This window comes from Populus alba, chromosome 15, assembly GCF_005239225.2.
Source record: "Populus alba chromosome 15, ASM523922v2, whole genome shotgun sequence".
In the NCBI taxonomy this organism is placed as follows: Eukaryota; Viridiplantae; Streptophyta; class Magnoliopsida; order Malpighiales; family Salicaceae; genus Populus; species Populus alba.
In genome coordinates this window covers 15247382-15274391 of record NC_133298.1, presented here as the reverse complement: position 1 = coordinate 15274391, position 27010 = coordinate 15247382, and the positions used below count along the sequence as shown (strand labels likewise).

The window sequence follows — 27010 nt, the reverse complement described above, 5'->3', positions numbered from 1 at the left end:
AAGAAGCACAAAACCAGTAAATCAAGAACGTTATTAAAGAAAAACCTGTCGTGCTCTTTCAGCAATTGAATTCAACCAACAGAATCATTCAGTAAGAATAAACTAATCAACTATGTCTGTACAGAAGAAGAATTTTTTGCCATATTGCTAACTTGGGGTTCCATTAACTTGATAATGGCTTACAGTGTTCCACAAACTTGTTTGAAGAAATTCTCCGTGTAGACAACCTATCATATTTACAAGTGAAGACGCAAACCATCATGTCCAGGTATAGATAATTCCATTCTTGTCAGAAGAGGCTAGTGGTTTGCCAAGACCACTCCATGAACAACAAAGGACTGGAGCTGTGTGTTCCTTCAGGGTGCTTACTATATCACCTTGAGATATTGACCAAATATGTACAGATCCATCAGCTGAACCAGCAGCAACATAGTTGTCATCAGGACTGATACAGGAGCGACTCCAATTCGAAGCCACCCTGTTTCCAGTTGCTCTTAGAGTGCCACAAACTTCCAAGGATCGCATATCAAATAAGTTATGCAAGTTGTCTCTCCCACTTGTCAGTACAACACTTCCATTTCGAGACGCAGATATAGATGTGACAGCTAGTGAATGTGCAGCAACTTCACTAAGTAGCTTTCCTGTCTGAATATCCCACAAACGAAGATTCCCATCAACATGACCTGAACAAATAGTCTGTCCATCCATGCTGAAGCAAAGAGAATTGCAGTTGCTGTGGAAAATGATCGTGTTGGTGCAGAAACCTTTTTGCAGATCCCACACTTTTATGGTACGATCATAAGCAGCACTGACAACATGACGAGTTGAAATTTTACTGACATCAACAGCACACACTTTATCAGCGTGACCTGTGAAAGTGTGACGTACTCGCCCTGTGGTAACATCCCATACATACAAGTTGTTTGAGCTGCTAGCTGCAATGATGGATCTATTGTCATGAGTAATGGAAAGATCAAGAACAGAGCCAAGACAACCATAAAGAGTGTGACTTAATGATCCTGTATTTGTATCCCACATCTTGATTGAACGGTCTTGCCCCCCACTAATCAATTTTCCAGAATTGTACTCAAACAATATAGAAGCACAGCCACCCTCATGAGCAGTGATCTTGTGCTTGCATGTAGAAGGGATCGTTGATTCAACAAAGTACTCAGCACCATCTTCATTTCGCCGGACAACTCCATCCACTTGTTGCCTAGCAAGGCTCTCTAAACCACTTGCCTTGAGCCGATCAATCATTTCTTCATAAAGTGCATTAGCCTAAGTTCATAAGGACATCTTTAGCTAACTACATTTATACCAGCAATAAAGCAGGAAGAAAATAATTCCCACATGCATCTCTTCAGAAGCAAAAGCAAGAACTTAAAGACACTGTATGCAAACTCCACAATTTCACAACAGATTATATGAAGGTTGGTTCTGCAGATTGGTTTCAGCATCTTTTGCAATGCATGTTCACTCTGAATCACTCAACTTACAAAAGAGTACAACCTCTCAAGTGTCACGTTGCATATTCAACTTTCTCTATCATGAAAATACACTAGTCCAGAGAAATGGGGAGACTTCTGTATGAAAACTTTTATACAACATCTGGAATTTCATACACAAAAAAGGAGCCAACAACCTTCTGCAAACTCAATACCAGATCCAATCACAAACAAAACATATAGTTTCTAGAATTTCTTAACCATCCATGGGCTTTATGAAGGGAATAACATGGAAATAAAACAATATATATACTCCCAAATGTCCGCCAAAAAGGATCTTCCAGAGGAAACTACTTCAAGAAGTGTTGGTCAATTCTAAAAACATCAAGAAGAATTTCTTCTTCAGATTGATTTTTTTTGTAAAATACAAAAAACCCACAAAAATTCATATATCAAAAGGAGGTCAGCATATATTTCAGCAGCCACTAATGTTCTTCTAAAACAGCAAAACACTGATTGCCTAGCAAAATCTCACCCAACAGTTGATACTCATCCAATACATACACTGTACATTATCAAGCTATAGCAACACTGATAAGCAGCCAAGAAGATCTCAAAGTGTGCCTATCAAGAATCCTAAGTTCATGGAGAGCTATTGAGCATTTAATTGACGTGATGAATAAGCCATGTACTGTTAAGCTGCACATGCAAATAATCACACTAGAGGAGGCAAGCAGAGGAATGAGTCGAGTATGTTATTAGTCAGGTCGGTTAGCTAGTGTTTTGTTATTAGAATAAGTGCCAGCTATTTAGTTGGAATCAGTTGTAGAGTCTTGATTTCATGTACTTGTGATATTAAATTTAGGAAGAGTCTGTTATTTCCTTGTGTATTTAAACTCTAGTAATATGCAGTAAAGGAACAAGTTGATTCAATAACAAATTGTTGTGGTTTATTCTCACCCTAAGTAGAATCCTATTTACATATAATTACAACATCTTTGACAGGGACCTATCAAACACTACAAAGTACCTCATTAAGGCGTTCGGCATCCTGCATCTTTTGTAGCATCCATCGATCAATCAACATCTTATTTTCAGCCTCAGCATTCTTAGCTTTAAGAGTCATCTCTTCCAATTGTGTTCTAAGTGCATGGTTCTCACTCATAACCAATTCTAATGCATTAATCTTTTCCTCAAAATCCTCCTTCAACTGACCACACTCATCCCTGACGAAAAAACACAAGTCTAAATAACCCCACAATGCCAAAAACATTAAAATCATCTGTCTTCCTAACAGGATAAAAAACAAAAGTAACAGGATAAAGAAGAAAACCTTATTTGAGTAGCCTCATTTTGCAAATCAGTGATAGCTGCTTCCTTCTCTTGTAGTGAAGTCTTCGCTGCTCTCGATTCGGCCACCTCCACCACAAGTTGGTTGGATAAAAGAGATTGAGCTTTGTAACATTGCTGAAGTTCTACTTCTAGATTTTCTGCTTTCTCTTTCCACTCTGATCCCTTCAATTATATACAAAAAATCAACTTGAACACGGCACTAATACTAATTAACTGCAATCTCATCATTATTATTATCAGTTTCATTAAAGAAAAATACAATCATAAAGCCCAGAAAGAAAATTACTCCCCAAATGAAAGCATGATTCGCGGTGAATAGCAAGTAAGAAATTAACAAAAAGAAAAAGAAAGAAGACCTGAGAAATAATGGGCCTGGAAAGAGCAATAAAGGCAGGGGCATGAGCTCCTTCTTCCAGTAAATGCCGCTTCTTTAAAGCTTTCAACGCCTGCTTTATTGCTTCTCGACCAATCTCTTCTTGCGACCTTAAAAACAAAAATATTGGAAACCAAAATTAAGCGAAACAGTCCAGTTTTTGCTTCTCTTTTTTTAAAAAAAAAAATAAAAAAATAGGAGGATCCGGAAGCGTAGGATTTGCTTCTCTATTTAAAAAAAAAAAAAAAAAATCAAAGAAGAGAAAATTAATAAAGGAAACTGTTTTGATTTACTTACATATCGATCGATAAATTGATCGACTGGTTTTTCGTGGAATCAATTTCTTTTGAATTTTGGAGTCTGCGAGGAGAGGAGAGGAGAGGAGAGGAGAGGAGGAGCACCGCTGCTTCTTGCTTCAACTTTCAAGCAAAGAGAGATTGAAAATTCGAAAGGGTATTTCTGGAAATATAAAACTTAGAAGATGAAGAAACCAAAAGGAAGGAAAGATTAAGTTCATTTTTTTATTATTGGTTTGAAGTTTATAACCTACTAATTTAAGAAGACTCATAACCATATTTTCTCAATTTTATTTTAATTTTTTTATCAATAGACCAGTTGCTTATAAAATAATCAACTCAAGTTAAATTAATTTATATATGATTTAATTTTAAATTAAATTAAATAAAAAATAATAATTTCATTTTATGAAAAAACTTAATCGACGCTATACCATACAAAAAATAATTCCTGAGCGTTTTTTTTTTGCAAAGAATTGATGTTTCTAAAAGAAATGATTTTTCTATATTGATTTTTTATTTTTATACAATATTAAAAAAAATTTTAAAAAATAAAAAATATATATTGTTTTAATATATTTTTAAATAAAAAATACTTACAAAAAAACAGCTAATATTCCATTACCGACCAAACATAATATATATCAAAGAAACTCTACAATTACATGACAGTCATTATGCAACCGTAACAGGAAGGCACACACTGAAATCCATAAAGTTGAAAGAAAAAGAAAACACAAATAATTTCCCCATCTTTATCCCCTTTCCTTTCTACTTTCTTATCTCCCCCCCTCCTACAACACATTTAAACAACTTTTACAGATGATTTTGGTATTGTTATCGAATTCTATCCACCCAGTCCACACTCTTCCGTGCTTTCTCTAGCTGTAAATCCATGTTTTTTCTCGATTTATCGCAGTATTCCACGCTTCTCCGTGACCTCTCCATGTGCTCAAACGAGACCTTTAACTTTTCTGCCTTGTCCGTGTGCGTGAACTTGAATTCGTGAAATCTCAGTCTTTCTGGCCTCTCTGTGCTCTTCCTTGGTTTTTCCCTCCTATCTGTGCTCTTCCTTGGACCCTCTGAACAATCACTACTTCGTCTGGCCTGTTCAAACCCATCTACACTTCTCCTCCCGGCATTTCTTCGGTTTGCTGATTTCTCAACTGTTGATATAAACTTCTTCAGATGCCTCAGATACTCCGGATACATCTCCAAATTACAGTGACTACCCCCTTTGAGCCACAGAGGTTCATATTTCTCTTGGCACAGCTCCCAAAGTTGCTTGCCATGAGAACAGTCAACTACTTCATCAGCAGTTCCCTGCAAGAAATACTTGAGATTTCTTCAAAGGGTCCAACAAGAAATGGCCGTGTGGGAACAAGAAAGCTGAGATAATTATAATATGTTGAAAATAAAGTTCATTGCATTCTCCGAGTTTGCAATGATGTACGGAGTTGGCTGATAAGGAGCAAGCGTCGCCTTTAATCACACCTCTATCATCAGTTAGTGAAAACGACAAGGAACACAGGATATAATCTAACCAAGGAACTAGGGAGACATGAAGGTGGGGGCGGCGCTATTTGTTTGATCTTCCAATACTTGATATTAGCTGTCCTCGATTTTCAGACGTTTTATTTACCAAATGTACTTTCACAGATGCATTAGCCTAAGCTCCCTATAATTAAACTTCAATGTAACCACACATTCAATTTCACTACTCATTGTATCTCTATCCAACAAAAGCCCGTCCTCTTGGTGCTTTAAATTTCAATGAATTCATACAGTTTTGTTCTGATTGTTAGAAAGTACCACGTCTGACTTCATTTCATCCACCCTTCTCTTTCGCAAGAACATTTCATTTACCACTAGTTTCTCAAATGTATTTTCATGTTCTGTATTATTCAAATACTGCGCATTCATATGCTATACAAGACTTACTGCAGGACTTGCACAGAGGTTTTTACTATCCCCAACAGTTTATTTGCATGATATTACATTGGTTGACCAAACACTATTCAGAAAGTTTCATGAATGGAGAAAATAATGGAAATAAGTTTTCGTAATTTAAAAACACTAGATATAGAACTATGATACTTACATGGATTACCAGCGTGGGACACTTCACCAGAGGAATTTTGTCTATGTTCTGGACAAATTTAAGCGAAGCCATGTTCAGAGGCATAGTAGATGCATGAATACTCTTTAAAACATATGACATGATATTTAAGAAGACCAAGAAACAAAATATTAACCTTGTAGATGTCAAACCAGTATGAGCGTTTCACAGGATACATCACTCTTAACCCTGATAGTATAGGACTATGCAGTACAACAGCTCTTAGTCGAGGTAAACGTGCAGCAAGATCCACGGTTGGGCCACTTCCCACAGATTGGCCATAAAGGATGATATTTTCCTGCTTGGCACCATAGCTCTCCTCGAGACACTTATAAGCAGCTTCAATATCTGCATATGTATTGTGTTCACTGGGCTGCAGAAAGTAATTGAACGACCTTCAGAGGATCGGTTGCCAAAATAATTTTACTCCAATATAAAGTTAATGAAGATTCTATACAGCATACCTTTCCTGATGATTGTCCATAGCCAGAGTAGTCATACCTAGACAAATTGAAAAAAAGATGCTTAAATTCCCTTTCTATATCTGATGCTTGAGTGCTGGATAAACTGCATAAAAGACTCAAACAAACACAGAATCGGACTGGTCCTCTATGAACTCTGTAAAAGGCAACCACCTATAAGAAAAAAATGCTGTCTTTGACCACTTAATATTTAAACAAGGCACAGGATGCCTCCCAGTATGAGGCGTTGTCAGTGTCTATATGATTGCTGTGACAACATACCCAAACCAACACCTCTATAAAAAGTTCTCTGGCGTGAATTTTTTTTTTTTCCATTTCACACCAGAGTTTTCCCAAGTTGCATGCTTGGCCACCTATATTAAGTTGCATAACAACAACTTGATGCAGTAAAGAACTCTATATAATGGATCCAATCAACCTAAGATCCAAATTGGCACTTGCAAGTCTAGATTTATGCCAGTAAGGTAGATCCGTACCATTTTTTTTCAAATAAGCAGCCACATGGAGTTCTGTCAAAATCTAGACAGAAAACTAGCTTGCAAAAGCATGCTTCTGGATTTCTGAAACAACCCTCATGCATAAATGCTTGTTCTTCTTCAATTTTCAGGCCCCCATTTTTGCTTGCCAAATTTTTTATTCATTTAAGTCACCCCATACAAAGACTTGGACTTTCTTGATAAAATTGCAGAAAATAGAAAACAGTAGACTAGTGTTAAGACCTTGCAAGACAAAGAAGATGAAAACATGAGTAGTATACACAGAACATCAGGAAGTTAAAAGCAGCAAAGTTAGTCTCAATTTTCTCCCTTAACAACTATTAGCCCTAAATCGCCTAATTGATCCAGTATGCCAATTGCCTAGATCAAAACTCATAGGAGATTCCATTCTTTCACTGAAACTATCATAATTCCTGGCTAAAACCAAGAATCTTAACCAATCTAAGAATAAAATCACACAATCATGATATCAGAGGAAGGGATCTGCATAAAACAACTCTGTTTAGCTAATCTGTGAATCAGACACAAATCAATTACTTGATCTCAAATTCTTCCACCCACTTTAACCAAATAAACAATCAAGCTTTATGAAAAATACCTCATAGCCACACCAAAAAAACAACACCTTTCACCTGCTAGTAACCTTTTCCCAATAACCCCAAAAAAATCCCTTCCTTCTACACAAAGCAAACTAAAACTCACTCAGAAATCCCAACTGGGTATCACTAATTCACCTGATTTTCACCAAAAACACATATTTTCTCCACATGCAAACTCTCATAAGCCATAAAAAACCAGACAAATGAACAAAATCTATAAACTTGAACAAAAGGGTAAATGAGAAAACAGTGAAAAAGAAATTACCCCATGAGATTAACACGCAAGTGAATACTCAATTCGATGAAGAGCTCATACATCTGACCAATATCAGCTGCATTTCCATGAGAGTAAAGCAAAGTAGAAGTTGCCATTGGATATCTAACGTAAACAGCAACAATCTCAGTCCCTCGCCGAGTTGGGAGACGCAAAACATCAACATTTTCACGGTGAGAAAAGTGTTCAAGAAGTAAGAGACCAGCGGCATCATCTGTAATTAGCTTGTATGATGGTGGGTTTGGTGGGAAAAATGCTAATTTTGCTGCCATTGATGAAGTCACCCCTCCCATCTCTAAAAAAAAAAAAAAAGACAAAACACCTGTTTTTTCTTTTATTTTCTTTCGCAGTAATAACAACCTTAGCAGCAGCAACAGCAGAAGTAGAAGAAGATGAACACTCCTTTCCTTTTCTTTTATTTTCTTTTGTTGGTTTGTGAAGTGATATGAGAGTGTTCTTCAATGGAGAAATGTGCTTAGAGGGGCATGATATGATTACAGGTTGGCTCATGCAAATGTCTATGATACCATCCATACTCACGTGCGAAACTGTTGTCCCGATATATTTTAACAAGTCTTTTGCTCTCTATTGCACAAGTGTCCCTTTTTATTTTATTTTATTTTTGCCTACAATTTGGAATCAGGACACTTTGAATCCATGTAGCGGTTAAATTAGGAACCACTGTCATGGGCCTTTTGTTTTCGTTTAATTTTTTTTAAAAATGTTTTTGAATTACAGTTCTTAAAGTGATTTATTTAAAAATTATTAAAATAATATTTTTAAAATTTATTTTTAACATCAATATATCAAAATAATCTAAAAACACTTCAAAAATTAATTAAAAATTAAAAATAATAAAATAACAATTTAATCACAATACCAAACAAATCATTATTTTGAATTTTTAGTTAGTTACAAAAATAAATAAAAAAATCATATATTATATTATTATTTAAAATATAAAATAGTGTGGTACAATGATATTCACTATTCATTTCATTCTCTCACAAAATATTATTTATTTATTGTTTTTTTATACTTTGATCCCTATATTTTTCAACTTCTCCAGTTCAGTCCCTTGACTTTTTTCCTTTTCAAATTAGCCTTTATTAGTAATGTTATCGTGGTTTTATGTGACTGCATATGTGCTAATATATTTTTTTTTTCATTTTTTTTTTATATATTTGATTGGGTTGTCCTGTGTTAATTGACAATTAATTCTATAAAATTAGCTCACTACTCCTTATAAAAATAAACTTGAAAATTAAACTCAAGGCTAGAGGACCAAAGAAACATAGGGCTTTTCACAATTTGCAGGCAACAGTTTCATTTTCGCCCTTAGATTTTAGTTTTATTGGGTTCAGTACCTCTTTTTCTAGATTCTTACATTTTAACCACAAACTTTACTTTTATCATGCTTCACTTCCTACAGTTGAGAGAGAAGAGAGAAAAACATCAAGAAAATTTGATGAGAGAGAAGACTTGGCTGCCAGATTTCAACCATTAAAAACTTTAATTTTGGTGTTTATAAATACCAATTTAAGAAAAGAACTTAATAAAAATGATTTTCACTGTCAATGATATGAAAAAAAAAAAAGAAAAAAAGTAGATCAACCCTCAATATTTTTTTAAAAAATTTTGATTTGATTTTTATTTTTTATGTAGATTATAATGTATTTTGTTGTTGGAAATTTATAGATTAACGTGATTATTTTTTTCACATTTTTGGGGTGCAAAAAATGATTGAAATTTAGGTTTTTGAATAAAAAAAATTTGAACAGAGGGTAGAGATGCTCCGGTGATTTAAAAAAAAAATTTTAACTACGTGGCCCTGACTGTAGCTCAGGAGCGCCTAGGTATGCTTCTATATACCCTCATCTTTAAAAAAAAAAACACATTTTTATATCTTAAAAATAAAATGATATTTAGATAATTGATTACAATATTTTTTTTTTAAATAGTCAAGTTATTCTATGTTTTATAAAAGATATTTAATTTTTTTATTGTAATATTTTTTTATTGTAATATTTTTTAGTTTTAATATTTTTTATGATTATATAAAAAACTTATGTGCACATTTTTAAAAACATTAGCATAAATATTTAATGAGAATCAAATATATATTTTATCATTTTTATTTTTTATATTTTATCAATTTTTATATTATTTCCTCTAATTAATTTTTTTTATACAATCCCTTGAAAAGAATTGAAATATGATTTTTTTTATTATGTGCTTTATTATTATTATTATTATTATTATTATTATTATTATTATAAATAATGATAAGTTTTAATCTGAATAATTGTATTTTCATAAAAAAAAAAATATGTTCTCTTCAAAGATAAAAAGAAATTAACAAGTAAGAAAAATGAAGTTTTGGATAGAGAAATGCATTTTTTTTCTTATTTAATATAAATCATTTGAGTTCTGAAAAATATTTATTTTATTCTCTACAAGTTTTTATTAGTAAAAAAATCATTATTCAATCAAAATAAAAAAAAAATTAATAACAAAAAAATTTAATAAAGAAATACACTTTTCTCTTAAAATATAGATTATTAAATTTCTTACTCTAAAAAATAAATATCGTTGAATTCTTTTGTAATATAAGTTCTCATCGTTACAGAATTAAATAAAAAAACAGGTTTTAAAAGTCACTCTACAAGCTGTGTTTAAAAGAGAAGAGGAAAGAAAGTAAACATTGGCTAAGTATTGAAGAGAGAATAGCAATAAATTAAAATACAGGGACATCATTGCAAGACAGGTTTTTTTTTTTTTTAAATAACCGCGCACCAGCGAATCCAGGTTGTCCCATTTTGTTACACGTGTCCTACTATCCCCAACTGGAAATAAAATTCGTCAAAGTTTAGATCCACGGGAGCAGATATCTAAATACAAAACACATCGGACCGTCACGTCGTTGATATTTTGTTTACACACCTTGTAAGTGTTTATTATTGTATTTTAAAAAAATTAATATTTTTTTAGTGTTTTATATTACATGAGCTAATATTAAAAATAATTTTTATTTTTTAAAAAATATTATTTTAATATATTTTTAAATTAAAAATATTTTAAAAAATAATTATAAACACACCTCTAAACGGGCTACCATTTATATTCAGCTGTAAAATTATTTTTGAAAAATATTAAACTTATATTTTCTCAAATTAATTTTTTAAAATTATTTTAATATATTAATATTCAAAATATATTATTTTAATATATTTCTAAATAAAAAATATTTTAAAATACAATTCTCTTTTAACTTCCATCTTATCTATGAACAACACTCCCGTCCATCCATTTCCAACAATACTGTAGATACAACTTGTGCATTATCACTCAATATAAAAAAAAGTCCAGTGACTACCTAGTATTTAATATTTATTAAACACCCCATGGTATAATTTCAATTAATTATATACAAAAAAAAAATTAATTATATACAACAAAATCAATCAACACACGTGTGTGGGTGTGTATATGCGTGTGTGTGTATGCCACTCATTAATAATAATTAAGATAAGAGGAGAACAGCAAATGTCAACAACAATGCTGCCATCACAAAATAATTGAAGTAGCAAGAAAGAACCATAAAGTATGGTTATGTGGTGGTGAATCAATTTATTAGTCAATTATGACTAAGACAATATGTTTAATCAGCAACAATATCAATCTTGCTTGGGTTTAAATTTACTTCAAATTAATTTTTTTAAATCAATTTAATTTTAATATGCTAATATTAAAAAAATTAAAAAATATATATTATTTTAATATATTTATAAACAAAAATCACTTTAAAAAACAATATATATAACACTTTCAAGCCCCTCGAAATCATAAATTACTAAATAAAAATAAACATTTGAATTAAGAAAAAAAGTGGGGTATTAAAGACGACTTAGGATCCTTTTCAATCACTTCGATGTGTTTTGGCAGCGGGAGAAATGCTTTACAATCTTCCATGCCTCTATTATTATTATTATTATTATTATTGTTTAAGGACAGTGGCTCGATTAATCCTCCCAAAATTTCTAATTTAATTGTATAAATTCATATCTTGAACAGAGGCCTAATCTTCAATTAACGATCCTTTCCTCGAGATTTTCCAATCAAACTGAGTAATCTTCCCCAGCGCATCATCAAGCGAGGCCTCTAACAAAACAAATAGAGGAATAAGAAGAGATTTATTAACAATTAAGATTTAAGATTTACGTTTGTGTTCATAGCTGGGAATGGAGGTGGGGAAACATGGGAGGCCGGCGTGCATCGGGATGGACCCGTATGGCCCCAAAACTAAGGGCAGAGTCCTACAAAGTATAAAGCTAAAAAGAGGAGTACAATATTATTGCATTGCCTTTTCTAGGAAAGTGCAGAATGTAGAATCCCAGGGAAGGAGACGGGTGGGGGGAATCTGCAGAATCTAGAGCAGACCACCGCAGACCACCGTAGGCCTCCTTGGCCCTAACTATTCCGAAGATCAAAGAACCCCACCACAAGAATGCAAGGAGCATGTTGGCGATGCTCGCGACAATATCCTCGAGAAAGAGAGAATACCCACATGTCTGCTTGTCTAAATCCTAATGCCATTATCGGCGGCCAACCATTGGGCTTGGAGTCTGTTGGCTTTATGCCCATCAATTCCTTTTCTAATTAATTAGCAAGTCTTCCTAGGCAAGATGATAACTGTGATTGGCTACGAGGAAAATTCTTCGATGATCTTGAAGGGATTTTCATTCTTCTTTTTCTTTGATAATGAATCCTGAAAGCTCCTTGAATTGGAAAAATAAAACTAGATCCAAAGAATTTTGTTGATTTATTTATTAACGTAAGTGTTTAGACCAGCTTTTATAGATCTTGATTAATCTTATATACCCTGAAGTTAACAGACATATAGGTCTCCAATGACCTTGAGGTTTGTGGAACTCGACCTAGTAACTTCTAGGAGCAAACTTAGAGTCTGATCAGTTGAATTATACCTCTCAGAATTGAATTTTGTTATGTTTGTCCATACATGCGCGCGTGAGAATTGTGACTTTACTTAAAAAAAAAAATATATAGAAAAATAAAAGTAACTAAAACTTCAAACCAACCAAAAAAATAGCATCAAGCTAATATGACAAAGATGGACTACAAAAATTATATCATACCATATTATATTATATTATTAACAAAAAAAAATCTAAAAGGGCCAATAAATTATTGTAGCATGTGAGGAGATTTATTATGGATTCAGTGTAATATTGATTTTGCTCTTTATTGCTTTTAATAATTGTCTTTGCACTGGGTGCATATTTTTCATGAGATCTAAATATCATTTGAGAATTGATTGGGGGCAAAGTTGATTTTCTGTATATTTTATGTACAATAAAAATGCTATATTGCCTTTAGGAGCTCAAAAAATTAGCCTCTGGTCCAAAGGTTTTTGCGTATTTGCAGGCTTATTTGCGCAATTAAATAACATTTGCGCCCTTAGGGCCTAAAAAATATTGGCCTTTGAAGGAGGGGTTGTCTTTGTACATTTTATGTATAGTAAAATTTCATGTTTGCCCTCTAAACTCAAAAAATTAAAGGTTGTCTTGGGTGGATATTTTTGTATTTGCATCAAGTTTTATATATATAATATTCATATGTCTTTACAGCTTTTTCGATAATTTGCTTTATTATAAAATTAATAAATCAATAAGTAGGCCTACGCGTGCCACACACGTATAGGCGTGTCATCAACCTCTACGCCATTCTAGTGGGGGCACGTATGGTGGCTAAAAAAGGTCGATCACCTACTCACTCGATGTGGAAGTGGTAGTGCATCTTTTAGGGTGGCGTGTTTTGTCATATAAGCGACGGTTTGACGATGATTGATCTTTTTTCCCCTCCCATTCTTTTCTCTCTCTCAAGCCTCGGTATGTGTGTGAAGTTTTGAAAAATTCAATTGTGTCCTCCAATTTGTATTTATTTTTTATTTGATCCTTATTTTTTTCATTTCTATTTTTTCTTTAGATTGATATTTCTTTAAGTTTGCTTTGTTTTTAATTTCATTCCTAATCATTTAATCTCGTTAGTTTTTTTTTTATCCAATCTGACCCTCATTCTTTTAATTGTTATTTTTTATCCTTTTCATTATTTATTTTATTTTATTTTATTTTATCCTTTGGAGTTTGATTTAATTTTATTTGGTTTCCAATTTTAGTCCTTATTTTTTTTATTGCTCTTTTTTTTTTTTATCATTTTCTTCATTTTTTTTTTCAATGTATTCCCTTATTAGTTTGTTTCAATTATTATTTTTTCATTGTTTAGTCCTCATTGTTTTAATTTTAATTATTTAAAATTTTAATTTTTTTATGGTTTGAGATTTTTTTGTCTTTTACAGGTAATATCAGTTTCATAACCCGATCCACTAGTTTTGATGATGAATCTAGTTTAAATTTGATTTTTTTTTAATTTTTTTTTATCATTTAATATTGAATTATTGGACCTCGAGCTTCTTGATTTGCTATTCTTTCTTTTTTGCTAGGTTATCTCTGTTTTATATCTCAGATCGCAAATTAATTGAGTTAACTTGGGTTGATTTAGGTTTTTTTAATTTTACCCTATGCCATTTAATTATTGATTTGCTATTCTTTTCTTTTTGTTGGGTTGGCAACACGTGAGTGGTGAGTTTAGGATTTTTTTTATTATTATTATTTTAGAAAGAGAGGTTGAATATGAAGGTTCATTTGACCTCTCTTTTTTTCTCATTTTTTTTTTCTCTTTCTCGTTGTTTTTTTTTTTAATTGCATGTTTTCCTCCCTCCCCCTTCCTTTTTCTTTTTGATGATTTGTTTTACCGATTAGTTTTAACCCCCCCCTCCCAACACACACACACACTCACTCACTATTCAATCCCTTATTTATGCTATCTAATATCCCCCATTTTAATCCCTTTTTCATCTTATCTTATCCTATCCATTTAAGTTGTTTTAGAAAAGGGTTTGTAATGTTCATACTGGTCCCTCCCATTCTTCAGTTACATTATGCTTGATAAATTTTTTGTTGATTTGTTTTGGGAAATTCTTGATTTTAAAAATTCATCAACATTCACATGACATGATGAGAGAAAAAAGTAGAGAAAAAAAATCACAAAATAGCAAAACAAAATCACCAAAAATCATGTCAAAATTATATTTTTTGAAAATTGTTTTGAAAATATGTTTAAAATAAAAATAAAAAGCATGTGATGACATGGAGAAAGATGTCACGCTGTAGCAACGTGTGCAACTTTCTCTAGTGTTGGAACTCCCCCATTATTGATGGCATTGGATACATCTTGGTGAGACCTTATCGGCAATGCAACATTTATGGCATAAAGGTCTATTTTTTTCCTCTTTCTTCTCTCTATTTTCTCTCTTATCTTTTTGAAATTCACTTTTTTCTATCCAAAATTCAAAGTTATCCTCTCATTTTGTTTTTATCTCAGTATTGGATCTCATTATTTGGAGTTTGATTTTTTTTTTTTTTTCTGTCTCTCCTCTCCTCTTCCTTTATTATATATTGTGTTGATCACTTTATAATTTAAAAAATACCTAAAAACCCCTGCAATTCGTGGATAATATTATCTGCTAACTCTTTAAATTGTAGTTTCTTTCAAAATATTATGTCTACTGTGTTATTATTATTATTATTTTTTACTGTATTAGAATAATAATTAAAAAAAACTCCAACTATTCTATCACTAATGGCAACCCAATTTCAAGCACGAGTGACCTACTGGGTCTATGATATCTTTTCAAATAATGGGCTAATTCCTTAAAACTCAAGAACTTCACAGTATGTAGAAAAATAGAAAAGAAAAGAAAAGAAAAGGTAGCCTCTCAAGAACTTCGTAGTATGTAGAGCTGCTAGAGCACGCTAGAGGTCCTCTCCTCTCCTTTCCCAAATGAATCATTTTCAGATTATTTTCAATGGTATTTGAACACATGACAACTGGATTGGTATTTAATTTTGTGAAAAATTGTTCAAGACTTTCATTTTTCAAAAGAAAAAAAACTAAGCTAAGCCTTTTTCTCTTCTATTTGAATTTAGTCCTTGATTTATAATAACTCTTTTTTGCTCTCTTTGTTCAATTTAATCCTTAATTTATAATAACTCTTCAATTGAGTCTTGAGTTTCTTCCCACTTGAGCTTATGCCTTTTTCTCTTTTATTTGACCTTTGATTCTCTAATAACTTTAATTAAGCCTTGAATTTAAACTCACCTAAACTCAATGAAAGCCAACTGGGGAAACAAGAAGGAAATGGAAAAGAAAAAGACATCTAACCAACTTGGTTGCTGTATTGTCATCATGTTCATGATTTAAATAATAAACTAAATGTTTAACTCGGGTTAATTAGGGTGATTTTATATGTTGTCTTCTCAATATTAAAACAAAAAATATCGTCCATAATTTTTTTTTAAGCCAACTCACATTTACACTTATCATCTGATTTATTTTTGAACCCATTAAATTATTATGTATGTCATGACAATTCTCACACTGTTTAGTCTAAAGCTTAGACCATATAAAGAATTATGCTGAGAGGTTTGAGGATTGATTTGCTAAGCTAACTTTAATAATACTATCAAAAAGTTCTTCATGATTTACTCGGTTTTTTAGAGCGTGTTTGGTAGTGTGGTAGCGATTGCTTTTCAAATAGCTTTTCGTGCCGAAAAGCATGCCAATGATGTTTTTTTATTTTTTAAAAATCATTTTTGACATCAGCACATCAAAACGATTCAAAAAGTACAAACCGAACTCAATTTTAGCAAAAAAAAAAAAAAAAAATTCAAAATTTGACGAAACGCAGTTACAAACGCAATGGCAAACACTCTCTTACACTAAAAAAATTAAATAAAATTTTTTAAAAAAATTAAAATTTGAACAATATCATCTTGTATTTTTTTTAGTTAAATTGAGTTTTTACTGGGTTAACTTAATATACAATGAATTTACACATGTTGTTTAACAAAAATGTTATTGAAACCTTCAATTCATGCATGGAGGAAAGCGTGGCGAACGTAAGAAGCATATAAGTAAGCTTTGGGAGGACTTATAGGACAACATTAGACATAAACTCGCATCCAATTAATGGCCATGTTTTCTTATACATACATGCTATTAGCATTTTCAACTATCATTTTAAATATTTCTTTGCCTTCTCCTTTGGTGGAGGAATAGAAACTCTCTGCTTATCAACTGGCCTATTGTTGTAATGTTTCCAGGGCTTTTACTCAGTGCATCTCGAGCCCACGAGTCTGTGACTGATCTTCTTCCAAAAAATGATGGCACACTCGTTTTTAAAGGACCTTGGTTTGCTGGCTTTGACTTCATGATCACCAGTAATCCCATGAATGTTCAGCCCATTTTGAGCAAAAACTTCACCATCTACCACAGAAACCTCGAGTTCAAGCAGATTTTTGAACCATTGGGTGATGGGATTTTCAATTCTGATGGAGATTGGTGAAAAACACAAAGAAGAATAAATCACACTTCGCTTAAGCATAGAAAATTTGAGCTCGCTCTCGAGAAAATCATTCAACAAAAAATCTTGCAAGTTGCAAGGACTATTCATGGTTCTTGATCATGTCTCAGTCCTAGGAGTTGAAGTGGATTTACAAGACGTACGTCTGCGCTTTGGTATTGGGATTTGATCCAAATTGTCTTTCAATCGATTTCCCTCAAGTTCCATACGAGAAGGCTTATGATGTTATGGAGGAGGTTGCGTTTCGTCGGCATCTTAAGCCACGTGGCTTTTGGAAGCTACAAAAATGGCTTCAAATTGGAGAGGGGAGGAAGATGGAAGAAGGCTTGGGAGATCATTGATCATTTCTTGTACCAACGCATTTTAAGAAAGCGAGAGTTATTAAGCGAAAGCAAAATCCAAATAGAAGGAGAAGATCACTTCGATTTATTAACATATAATTTGGTCGAAGATGATGATAAAGGAGGAGAAAAGGGTTTCTTCAGAAAACCAGATAAAATTGTGAGAGACATGGCTTTTAACCTTTTGGCAGCAGGGAGTACTAATACTGTAGCTTCTGGCCCCGTTTGGTTTTTGTGGCTCGTGTCGACACACCCATTATTAGAAATGAAGATTTTAGAAGAAATAAAAGCAAATTGAAGTGTAGAAGGAGAAGAGAAGTGGAGGTTTTTCAATTTTAAAGAGCTAAGTAAACTGGGTCATCTTCATGCAGCTATATGTGAGGCCCTTAGACGGTATCCACCCGTTCCTTTCGAACACAAAGATTCAATCGAATTAGACATTCTTCTAAGTTGTTAGACAATAATATAAATCATATTTTGAAATCTTACCTAACAGTTTAAGTTATTGGATTGAGATGGTTCTTTGACATGGTATCAAAGCCTTAATGATCAAGCGGTCACAAGTTCGAATCTCACTATCTCCATTTATTTGATAAAAATTAAGCACAAGGTAATGTAGGCTTATGCAAGTTTCGAGCCCAAAAAGCTTTCACTTGAGGGGGTGTGTTAGAGAATAATATAAATCATATCTTGGGACTTTACCTAACAGCTTAAACTATTGGGTTGAGATAGTTCTTGGACACAAATGGGCATCATATTGGTCTAAACACAAGGATCGAATATTCTCTTTACTCAATGGGAAGGATGTAAGAAACATGGGGTGAAGATTGCCAAGAATTCAAGCCGGAAAGGTGGATTTCAGACCAAGGACAAATCAAACCTGTTTCCCCTTACAAGTTCATAGTATTCAATGCAGGACCGAGGACTTGAAACACGGCTTGAAGGTTAGAGTTCTTCAAAGACGTCAATCTTAGAAGAGCAGGCTGTTGGGTTGATCACGAGTTTCTCCCTTTGGGCTATTTAGATTGCCATTAGCTATTCTATTTTTCTGCTTTTATTGTTGTTTTGTTTTACTCTTCTTGTTGTTGTCTCCTGTTTTCTTGTCTTGTGGGTTTTGCCTTGGTGTTTCTGTGTTCATTTGCCTATCACTCTCCCTCCCTCTCTTTCTCCCCCTCTCTGTGTATGTAATATGTATACGCAAGTGAATGCTAATTAAAAATCTTGTATTTTAAATTCAGTAGCCAGCCTATCAATGATCGTTTGAACTTTCTTCCATTAATCCCTGTAACCAAGGTATCATTGACGAAATAAAAAAACAAAGTTATATGCTTTTCATTGGATAAATAAATCGACAATGAGAGCCTTAATTTTACATGTGATCAAATGAAATCTATCAAAAAATTTAAAGAGCAAAATTTTTATTATCATGAGAAGTTTATTATTTCATATTTTTGTATATCAAGTGCATAATGATTGAAGCAAAAATTGTTAAATTTACCATGAAAATCTATAATATTATTTAAGAAACATAAAAAAATTGAATGATAATTTAAATATAATGTCAAGTATTTTTTTTTTTATAGTGTCCAATAAAAAACCTTGCAAAAATAAAAATAAAAAAGGGTTGGGTATTTGTGCTAATAATATGAGGCTTGTGCACGCAACCCAATAAAAAAGAAGGCTTGTGTGCTTGTCCTTCAATATTTTTTTGTTTATGTTACGTTGGATGTAATATTATTAAAATTATAAATTAACTTATAAAACCATACAATCTATTATATTATATTTTATTAATGTTATGTATGAGATTTTTTTTCTTATTAAAATTATATGAAAGATATTTATTTCTCATGAATGCCATCTGAAAAAAATAACTTTTTAACCCTTCCATTTCATCAAAATAACAAAGTTCATGGATTATAAAAATTCCTTGAACCATTTAGGTTAATTGTTCATAATTTCTATTATTTAAGTATTCATACTTTAATTTTCAAAGTATTTATCATATAAAAAATAAAAATAAAATCTATTATTCTTGAAATTTAAAACTCATTCTCATAATGTTACAATTAATCCCAGCAAAAAAAAAACGAGAAAAAAAAACAAATAATAATAATAATTGAATGCCGAACAATCTCAGCCGCCTGTCACCCTCTCTGTCATCTTATGTGGGTGGGGATGATTAAGCCTGCTTGAGACGTCGTGGACTTTCGGTTACCCTTCAAATATTATTTTAAATGTTTGTCAAAAGAATATAAATTTTTCTTTTATTTTATATTCTCAATATAATTTTTATATTTTAAACTTTTAACTTCCTAGAGACATTCCATCATCTTGTGCAGTTAACGGTAATATTTGACATCGTTATTTTTATTAACTAAGACAAGATTGTAACAGAGATTAAGGAAATAATTAATTATATTGCAGGAGTTTACCTTCATGCGAAAGATGATAAAATTATGTTTTGAACGTGAAAACAGGAATGCGAGGACTTTTGAAGCATTAATCTGATTGCAGTGGATAGAAAATTGGTCGCATTAAGGCTAGGCATTTCTGAACATTCCGTATTTTCATTTTTTTTTAACTAGCTGTTATGTCCCGAATTGTGAAAATATTTTAAATAATTGATAATCGTTGCATTATCAACGGTTTGATAATTGATGATGTATCAAAAATCTAACTAGCTTGGAATCGAATTCTGGATTGGATAATCGGTTAATCAACTGGTCCTAATAATCTTTTGCATTCTTTTTAGCCAAAGTAGGTAATAGCTTATACTTAATCCTTAATTAATTGACCAAAGCTGCTCGTGACTGATACCTGTAAAATGTCTCATTTGGTGGAGGTGAGGACTTTTCTATGTTTAAATAAGTATTTTTTTTATAGAGAGAAAATACAAGAATATTTTATAGAGAGATGCTTTGAAAATATAAATGCAGTAGAGAATTAGAGATTTTGAACCTTTGTTCTAAAAGTCTCATAGTATATTTATAGCCTATAAGTCTTGTTCTTTTGTGAAAAGAAGGGTCTGCACTATAATTACCCTGATAACATTTAATGAGGGATAAATATCTCTTACATCTATATTAATGTTTGATGAGAATATGATGGATCCTTGAAGAACTTTTATACAGCTAGAAAGGTGTAGAGAGATTTAGAGTTTAATACGTCAAATATAACTAAGCCTATAAAGACTAAGTTCTTCCATGAGGTTTTTAAACCTAAGAAGATTGGTCATTCCACTGGACATGTCAATGGATGATCATAACCTTGGACTTAGCTGACCACAAAGTCCAAGTATCTTGGATATGATATGTTTTTCAGACTCAAGTTACCTCGAACTTAGCTAATTGTCAAGTTCAAGCACCTTGGATCTGACATGTGTGTCATACCCACGTTCTTTGGACGTGGCTGACTGCCAAGTTTAGATGTCTTGAATTTGGTATATTTGTAAAATCCATATGTTTTAAATGACCAAACAAAAACTTAATAAAAAGTTGACTCATCAATAATATATTCTTTTAGTTAAATTATGATATTTTAACTAAATAAAATATAATTAAATGATTTGATCAATCAATAATCTAAAAATCCAAGTACTCTTTATCAAATCTCAACATATTCCTATAATATAATTTATTACTAAAAAGTAATATTTTCATCATTTATTTTACTTATAACTCAATTTAAAATTAAAGGTTTTTGTGATATATATGTAATATGATATTTTACAAGAGTATAAGCGATTTTTGGAAATATTAGAAGGCACTAATAGGAAAAATAAAATAAACTTAGTAGTCATGTAGCGTTAATTAATTTATTATATTAATATTTCATATTAAAAAAAATTATATTGAAAATTAAATTTCAATAAAATTTAACTAAAAAAGAGTGTAAACCTAATTAAACAAATCATGTGGTATCCAAGACTTTGGCATGTCATAAATAGAGTTTTTTAGTATTTTAACATAGTAAAAAAAAAAAAAAAAAACACTGTGCAAAAAATATTTTAGGAAGTAACACGGTTTAAAGAGTCGTAGATAACATTTGCGATTCACGAGTTGTAAGTGTCACTTGCAACTCTCTCAAATTGTAAAATTGTTATACATAAGATTCAATAAAGAGAGAGGAAAGAGGAGAGAGAGAAAATTAGAAAAAAAGAAGAAAAAGACCTTAGAGACATACCGAAACTTCGATGATGATACAACTAATATCGTTGGAAAGATCTTGACGGGACAAATCTATTGATACTAAGAAAAGTCATCAACGATGATCAGAGTGTGACACATGAGTGACCTAAAGGCAAGTGAGCCTCAACACTTTTGGACAATTATTTGTGATCTTTTTTTGTGTTGTTGGATTGGTTTTATCGAGATCTTTTCAACAATACTAGTGTTGTCTTCATTGGAGTTTCAATGTGCTTTTGGTGTTATTGTTTCTCTCTTCTTTTTCCTAAATGAATAAAAAGATAACTAATGTTATTAATCAAGAGAACATCATCCATATGGCTATGAAAGTGGAGAGACAACTCAAAAGAAAAAGGGAATGTATAACCAACTTACAATTCAGGTTCATCATCATCATGGAAGTCAAATTCAAAAGATCAAAAGAGGTTGCCAAATTAAAACCCTTCACTAGCACCAAAGTTGAACCACTTAAAGCTAAGGTTAATACATGTATGGTTTCTAAAGGTAAATATGATACTCAGCCTAAATGTACTCGCAACGTTAAATGTTTTAAATATCAGGGGCTTGATCATTACGCTTCAAAGAGTCCAAACAAGAGAATAATGGTTATTAGAGACATTGAAGACGTGGAGTTTGAAAGTGACATAACTGATTGTAAAGACATGCTACCATTAAAGGATTGTATTGATGAGGAGATTGCATACCCGGTTAAAGGTGAGGCTTTAGTTATAAGGCGTACACTTTTGGTTCAGGTCAAGGAAGATGATATTGATCAGTAAAGGAAGAATATCTTTCATAAATGTTGCCATGTACAAAACAAGGTATGTAAATGGAGAACATCTTTCATACATATTGCCACAAAATAAGGTATGTAAATGGAGAACATCTTTCATACATGTTGCTATGCACAAAACAAGGTGTGTAGTTTGATTATAGATAATGGATGTTGTGCTAATATAGTTAGTATTATCCTTGTTAGTAAACTAAACTTGTTTACTATTAAGCATCATAAACCTTATAGATTGTAATGGTTGAATGATTATGGTGAGTTGAAAGTGACTAATTAGGTATTCTTTCCATTTTTTATTTGGAAGTTTATTGATGAGGTTCTGTGTGATGTGGTTTCAATACATACAAGTCATATCTTGTTAGAGAAACCATGTTAGTTCAATAGGAGAATATTGATTATTAGAGAAAATGGAGACATTGATTCCAAAAGTGACAAATCTAATTGTGAATACATGCTACCATTAGAGGATTATGTTGGTAAGGAGATTGCATACCTTGTTGAAGGTGATGCATTGGTTATAAGGCGTATACTTCAAGTTTAAGTTAAGAAAGATGATATTGATCAGCAAAGGGATAACATCTTTCAAACATTTTGTCATATACAAAACAAGGTGTTTAAATTAATAATAGATAGTAAAAGTTGTGATAATATAGCTAGTATAATCCTTGTTAGTAAACAAAACTTGTGTAAAATTAAGCATTATAGACTGTATAGATTGCAATGATTGAATGATTGTGGTGAGGTGAAAGTGACTAAGCATGTTTTTTTTTTTTTAAAGTATGTTGATAAAGGTTTGTGTAATGTGGTTTCAATGTATGCAAATCATATCATATTAGGGAGACCAAGATACTTCGATAGGAAAACAACACATGATAAGGTTAGAAATAAGTATACTATTATAAAAGATGGTAAAAAATTACTACACTTGTAATTTGTAATATCCTCCTTGTAATTTTGGAAGAAATAGGAGAGAGAGAGAAATAAAAACAAAATAAAATGATATCGGAGTCGCACTGAAGCTTCTATAGCAATATCATTTATACTATTGAAAAGATTTTAACAAGACAAATTTAATGACATCAAAAGTCACAAATGATGAACGAAGAAGGCCATACGAGTTGTCCAAAAGTATCGGGGCTCACTTGCATTTGGGTTGTTTGTGTGACTCACTTAAGTTATCATTAATGATTTTTCTTAATTTTTTTGGATGAATCTTGTCGAGATTTTTTTAATAATATTATTAGAGTTTCAATGTGTTTTTTTTTTATTCTTTCATTTTTCCTATCTCTTTTTTTTGTTTATTAAATTTTATGCTCATTAATTTTTTAAAAGAGTCACATATGATAACAGCAAATGTTATTTATAACTATGTAAACTATATTATTTATCTAAATATTTTTTAAATTATGTTATTTTATCAGTTTTTTTCCACTATGCTAGAATAAAAAAATCGTGAGAAATGCCCACCGATTGAACATTAATGACGTCTGATTGTAATTAAAGAGCTATTTGTGGTCTCGAAGACCTTGGCATGTCAGTACTGACCCAACCAACAGCATTGAATGAACTGTTTGATGAACCCTCTACATTTTCCGCGACTCAACGAACTCTGCAACTTATCGATGTAATATAAAAGAGATTGGAGGACTTGCAAGACAACACAATAAAATCAAAAAAAGAAATAAAAAAAATGCTACTGTTGGCTTTTCTATGCATCATCTTTCTTTGTCTTTCCTTTTGGTGGTGGAGGAATAGAAGCTCTGTGATTATCAATTGGCCCGTGGTTGGAATGTTGCCGGGGCTGTTTCGCAATTCATCTCGAGTCCACGAGTTTGTAACCTATGTGCTTCAACAGTGTGGCGGCACATTTGTTTTCAAAGGGCCTTGGTTTGGTGGCCTTGACTTTCTGATGACCAGTAATCCGGCGAATCTTCACCACATTTTAAGAAAAAAAGCCTTCAATTATCACAAGGGCCCTGAGTTTAAGGAGATTTTTGCTGAAAGTTTTGGTAATGGAATATTTTGTGCTGATGGAGATCGGTGGAAAACCCAAAGGAGAACAGTTCACTCTTTTATAAAAAATAGCAAGTTTGAGGAAGCTGTAGAGCGAAACATTCAACGAAAAGTCTTGCATGGAATATTTGTAATTCTTGAGCATTTCTCAGAACAAAGAAGAGAAGTAGACATGCAAGATGTGTTGAAGCGATTCACGTTTGACTGTAGCTGCCTATTGTTGTTGGGATTTGATCCGAACTCTCTTTCAGTTGAATTCCCTCAAGTTCCATACATGCAAGCTTATTATGATATGGAGGAGGTTGCACTTCAACGACATCTTAAGCCACAAAGGTTTTGGAAGCTACAAAACTGGCTTCAATTTGGGGAAGAGAGGAAGATGAAAAACGGTTCGGAGATCTTCGATCGTTTACTGTACCAGTGCATTTCAAGAAAAAAAGATTTATTAAACAGAAGCAAAATCCAAATGGACAGAGAGGATTTCGACTTGCTAACATTCATGTTAGTTGAAGATGATGATCGAGAAGAAAGGGAAATGAGTGCCTTCAAAAACTCGGAGAAATATGCAAGAGACATGGCGTTTAACCTCGTATCAGCTGGAAGTGAGTCCGTAAGTTCCGGTCTTACTTGGTTTCTTTGGCTTGTGGCAACTCACCCACCGGTAGAAAAGAGTATTTTAGAAGAGATCAGAACAAATTTAAATGCAAAAGGAGATGATAAGGGGAGGTGTTTCAGTTTTGGAGAGCTATCTAAGCTAAATTATCTCCAAGCAGCTATATGCGAGGCCCTCCGACTCTATCCACCCATACCTTTCGAGCACACAGTTTCGATTGACTCGGACACTCTTCCGAGCGGGCATCGAATCGGCAAAAATACAAGGGTTATTTATTGTCCTTACTCAATGGGAAGGATGGAAGAGATATGGGGTGAAGATTGCCTGGAATTCAAGCCAGAGAGGTGGATTTCAAACAATGGAGAAATCAAACATGTCTCGCCTTACAAGTTCATAGCATTTAATGCAGGGCCGAGAGCTTGTATCGGCAAGGACTTGGCCTTGGTGGAAGTGAAAGCTGTTGGCGCCGCCGTGATATGGAATTATAGCTTGAAAGTGGTTGAAGATCATCCTATTTTACCAGCTAATTCTATAGTCCTTCATATGAAACATGGCTTGATGGTTAGAGTATTGAAGAGATGTCTTTCCTAGAAGAGATGGAAGAGATGGAAGAAAAAACAGTAACTCGCAAGCCACAATGAAACAGGACCATGCCCAATCCAAACTGAACCAAAAACCCCACAAAAAAGATGGAATCCTGCGGGTCACTATGAAGCCTGACCCAAACTTAATCTCCAAGAAATTATATTTCGATGTGCACCTTCGTTGAACAATGTGGAGGCACAATCTAGATCGCATCATCTTCCATTGTGTTTTTAATTTGGCCAATGTCTGGAGTGCCTTTGTATCAATTTCTACGGCCTTTAGTGTGGATAAAGAGCTGCAGGCCTGTGTGTTTCTTTGTTTGATAGTGATCTTCTGATGTCTCGAAAAACTTATGGCCATTGCAGTTCTGAATATTTTTCCCAGCCAGAAATTGCTTGCAGAATGTTATTTTACAACAGTTCTGGCAACTAAAACCATGTAGGATTCCGAGCGAGGAATTTAACAGCTTTCCATGTGCTTCGCGTTTGACAAGATGAAGAACATAGAAAAAGAGTGAACCCCTAGGCCAATTTCTTGCATTTGCTTTGTCTTGAAAAAAGATTTCTTGCATCATTTATCTTGACATGTTGGGGGACAGTTATTATGCTGTCATGGAAGTGTTAATTTGTATGTTTCCTTGCTGTTGTTTTCTTTATGACAAGCGAAAGGTTGAAATAAATTTGGGATCAGATTGGCTGCTTTAGAGTAAACTCTTCCCATCAATGAAGAAGAGGAAGGAGCAGTCATGGAACTTGCATTCTTATAATCTATTTGCTAAAATCCTACCTTTTCAAAGTGCTTACTGCAAGAAAATTATGATTGCAAGTTGAAAGGGCTTGGCACTATCACCGTGCAGTTTCTGTGGCCATCTTAGGATTTATTTATGCACAATATTTTATGTTAGATCGGTTGCCCTTCTTCCAAATGTTTGTTTCACAAAATCTTTTAGCTGCTTTAGAGCAGGAAGTGGAACAGTTTATTTGCAAGTCAGTTCTTTGTGAAGCTATTTGCTGTTTATTCTATGGACGATTTTTAGCACTGAAACTAAGAATACTCCTGAAGCTCTTCAAGATTAATTCCTTGTATGAAAATTTGACTCCATATTTGTGATAGATTTGCATAGATTTCACTTCTGTCTTGGCTCAAATGATGAAATGAGTTTATCAAGCATGGAACAAGCATGGAACCATTCACTAAAACAACGCTTAATCTTGTATCATTCTTCCCCGCTAAGCAGAGAGAGAAGAGAAAGATTCAGGTTCCAGTCTTGTCCTTGCCATCTTCAGAATCTACGCAGACGCATTACATGCTATACGGAATTTGTAATCGAGATTTATAGATTTTTTCTTTCTTTCACGTTTCATAATTTCATATCAAGGGCATACAGCTTCTTTCCTCAGAGCTCTGCTTTGTGTGTATAAATCATATCCTTCCCCTGTTTCTCTTCTTATCACAGCAAACTCCCCTGATCGTCAAGGGTATCTATGTATGTTGAACGCGTTTCCTATGTATACTAAAGAGAATTGACTATGGCAGCC

At 32.8% G+C, this 27010-nt stretch overlaps 3 protein-coding genes and 1 pseudogene across 3 annotated transcripts; 2 read left to right on the top strand and 2 right to left on the bottom strand.

The window, feature by feature from the left end:
* Window positions 1-4: 4 nt before the first annotated feature.
* LOC118057644 (autophagy-related protein 16) lies at window positions 5-3735 on the bottom strand. The gene is made up of 5 exons (XM_035070284.2): window positions 3472-3735; window positions 3158-3284; window positions 2782-2963; window positions 2479-2674; window positions 5-1281 (listed from the first exon to the last, which is right to left on the bottom strand). Coding segments are annotated over exons 1-5 (1530 nt in total). The 5' UTR covers window positions 3474-3735; the 3' UTR covers window positions 5-258.
* Window positions 3736-4086: 351 nt separating this feature from the next.
* On the bottom strand, window positions 4087-7920 carry LOC118057645 (uncharacterized). Its single transcript, XM_035070285.2, has 5 exons — window positions 7433-7920; window positions 6054-6090; window positions 5726-5962; window positions 5572-5619; window positions 4087-4793 (listed from the first exon to the last, which is right to left on the bottom strand). The coding sequence occupies exons 1-5, from the start codon at window positions 7732-7734 to the stop codon at window positions 4308-4310; spliced, it is 1110 nt and encodes a 369-aa protein (XP_034926176.1). The 5' UTR covers window positions 7735-7920; the 3' UTR covers window positions 4087-4307.
* Window positions 7921-16454: 8534 nt separating this feature from the next.
* On the top strand, window positions 16455-18214 carry LOC118057400 (alkane hydroxylase MAH1-like; annotated as a pseudogene).
* Window positions 18215-22073: 3859 nt separating this feature from the next.
* LOC118057401 (alkane hydroxylase MAH1) lies at window positions 22074-25478 on the top strand. The gene is made up of 2 exons (XM_035069959.1): window positions 22074-22246; window positions 24011-25478. Exons 1-2 carry the CDS (start codon window positions 22074-22076, stop codon window positions 25476-25478), a joined length of 1641 nt encoding a protein of 546 aa, XP_034925850.1.
* Window positions 25479-27010: the final 1532 nt, after the last annotated feature.

Excerpts from the sequence above, each read along its gene's own strand:
- LOC118057401 (XM_035069959.1), top strand. The coding sequence starts at position 22,074 with ATGGTTATTAGAGACATTGAAGACGTGGAGTTTGAAAGTGACATAACT. Across the intron at positions 22,247-24,010 it reads AAGGAAGATGATATTGATCA|GAATAGAAGCTCTGTGATTA; the intron begins GTAAAGGAAGAA and ends TTGGTGGTGGAG.
- LOC118057644 (XM_035070284.2), bottom strand. Across the intron at positions 2,964-3,157 it reads CCAGGCCCATTATTTCTCAG|GGATCAGAGTGGAAAGAGAA; the intron begins GTCTTCTTTCTT and ends ATATAATTGAAG. Across the intron at positions 2,675-2,781 it reads AATGAGGCTACTCAAATAAG|GGATGAGTGTGGTCAGTTGA; the intron begins GTTTTCTTCTTT and ends TTTTTTCGTCAG.
- LOC118057645 (XM_035070285.2), bottom strand. The coding sequence starts at position 7,734 with ATGGGAGGGGTGACTTCATCAATGGCAGCAAAATTAGCATTTTTCCCA. Across the intron at positions 6,091-7,432 it reads TTGCGTGTTAATCTCATGGG|GTATGACTACTCTGGCTATG; the intron begins GTAATTTCTTTT and ends CAATTTGTCTAG. Across the intron at positions 5,620-5,725 it reads ACTGGTTTGACATCTACAAG|AACATAGACAAAATTCCTCT; the intron begins GTTAATATTTTG and ends AAATTTGTCCAG.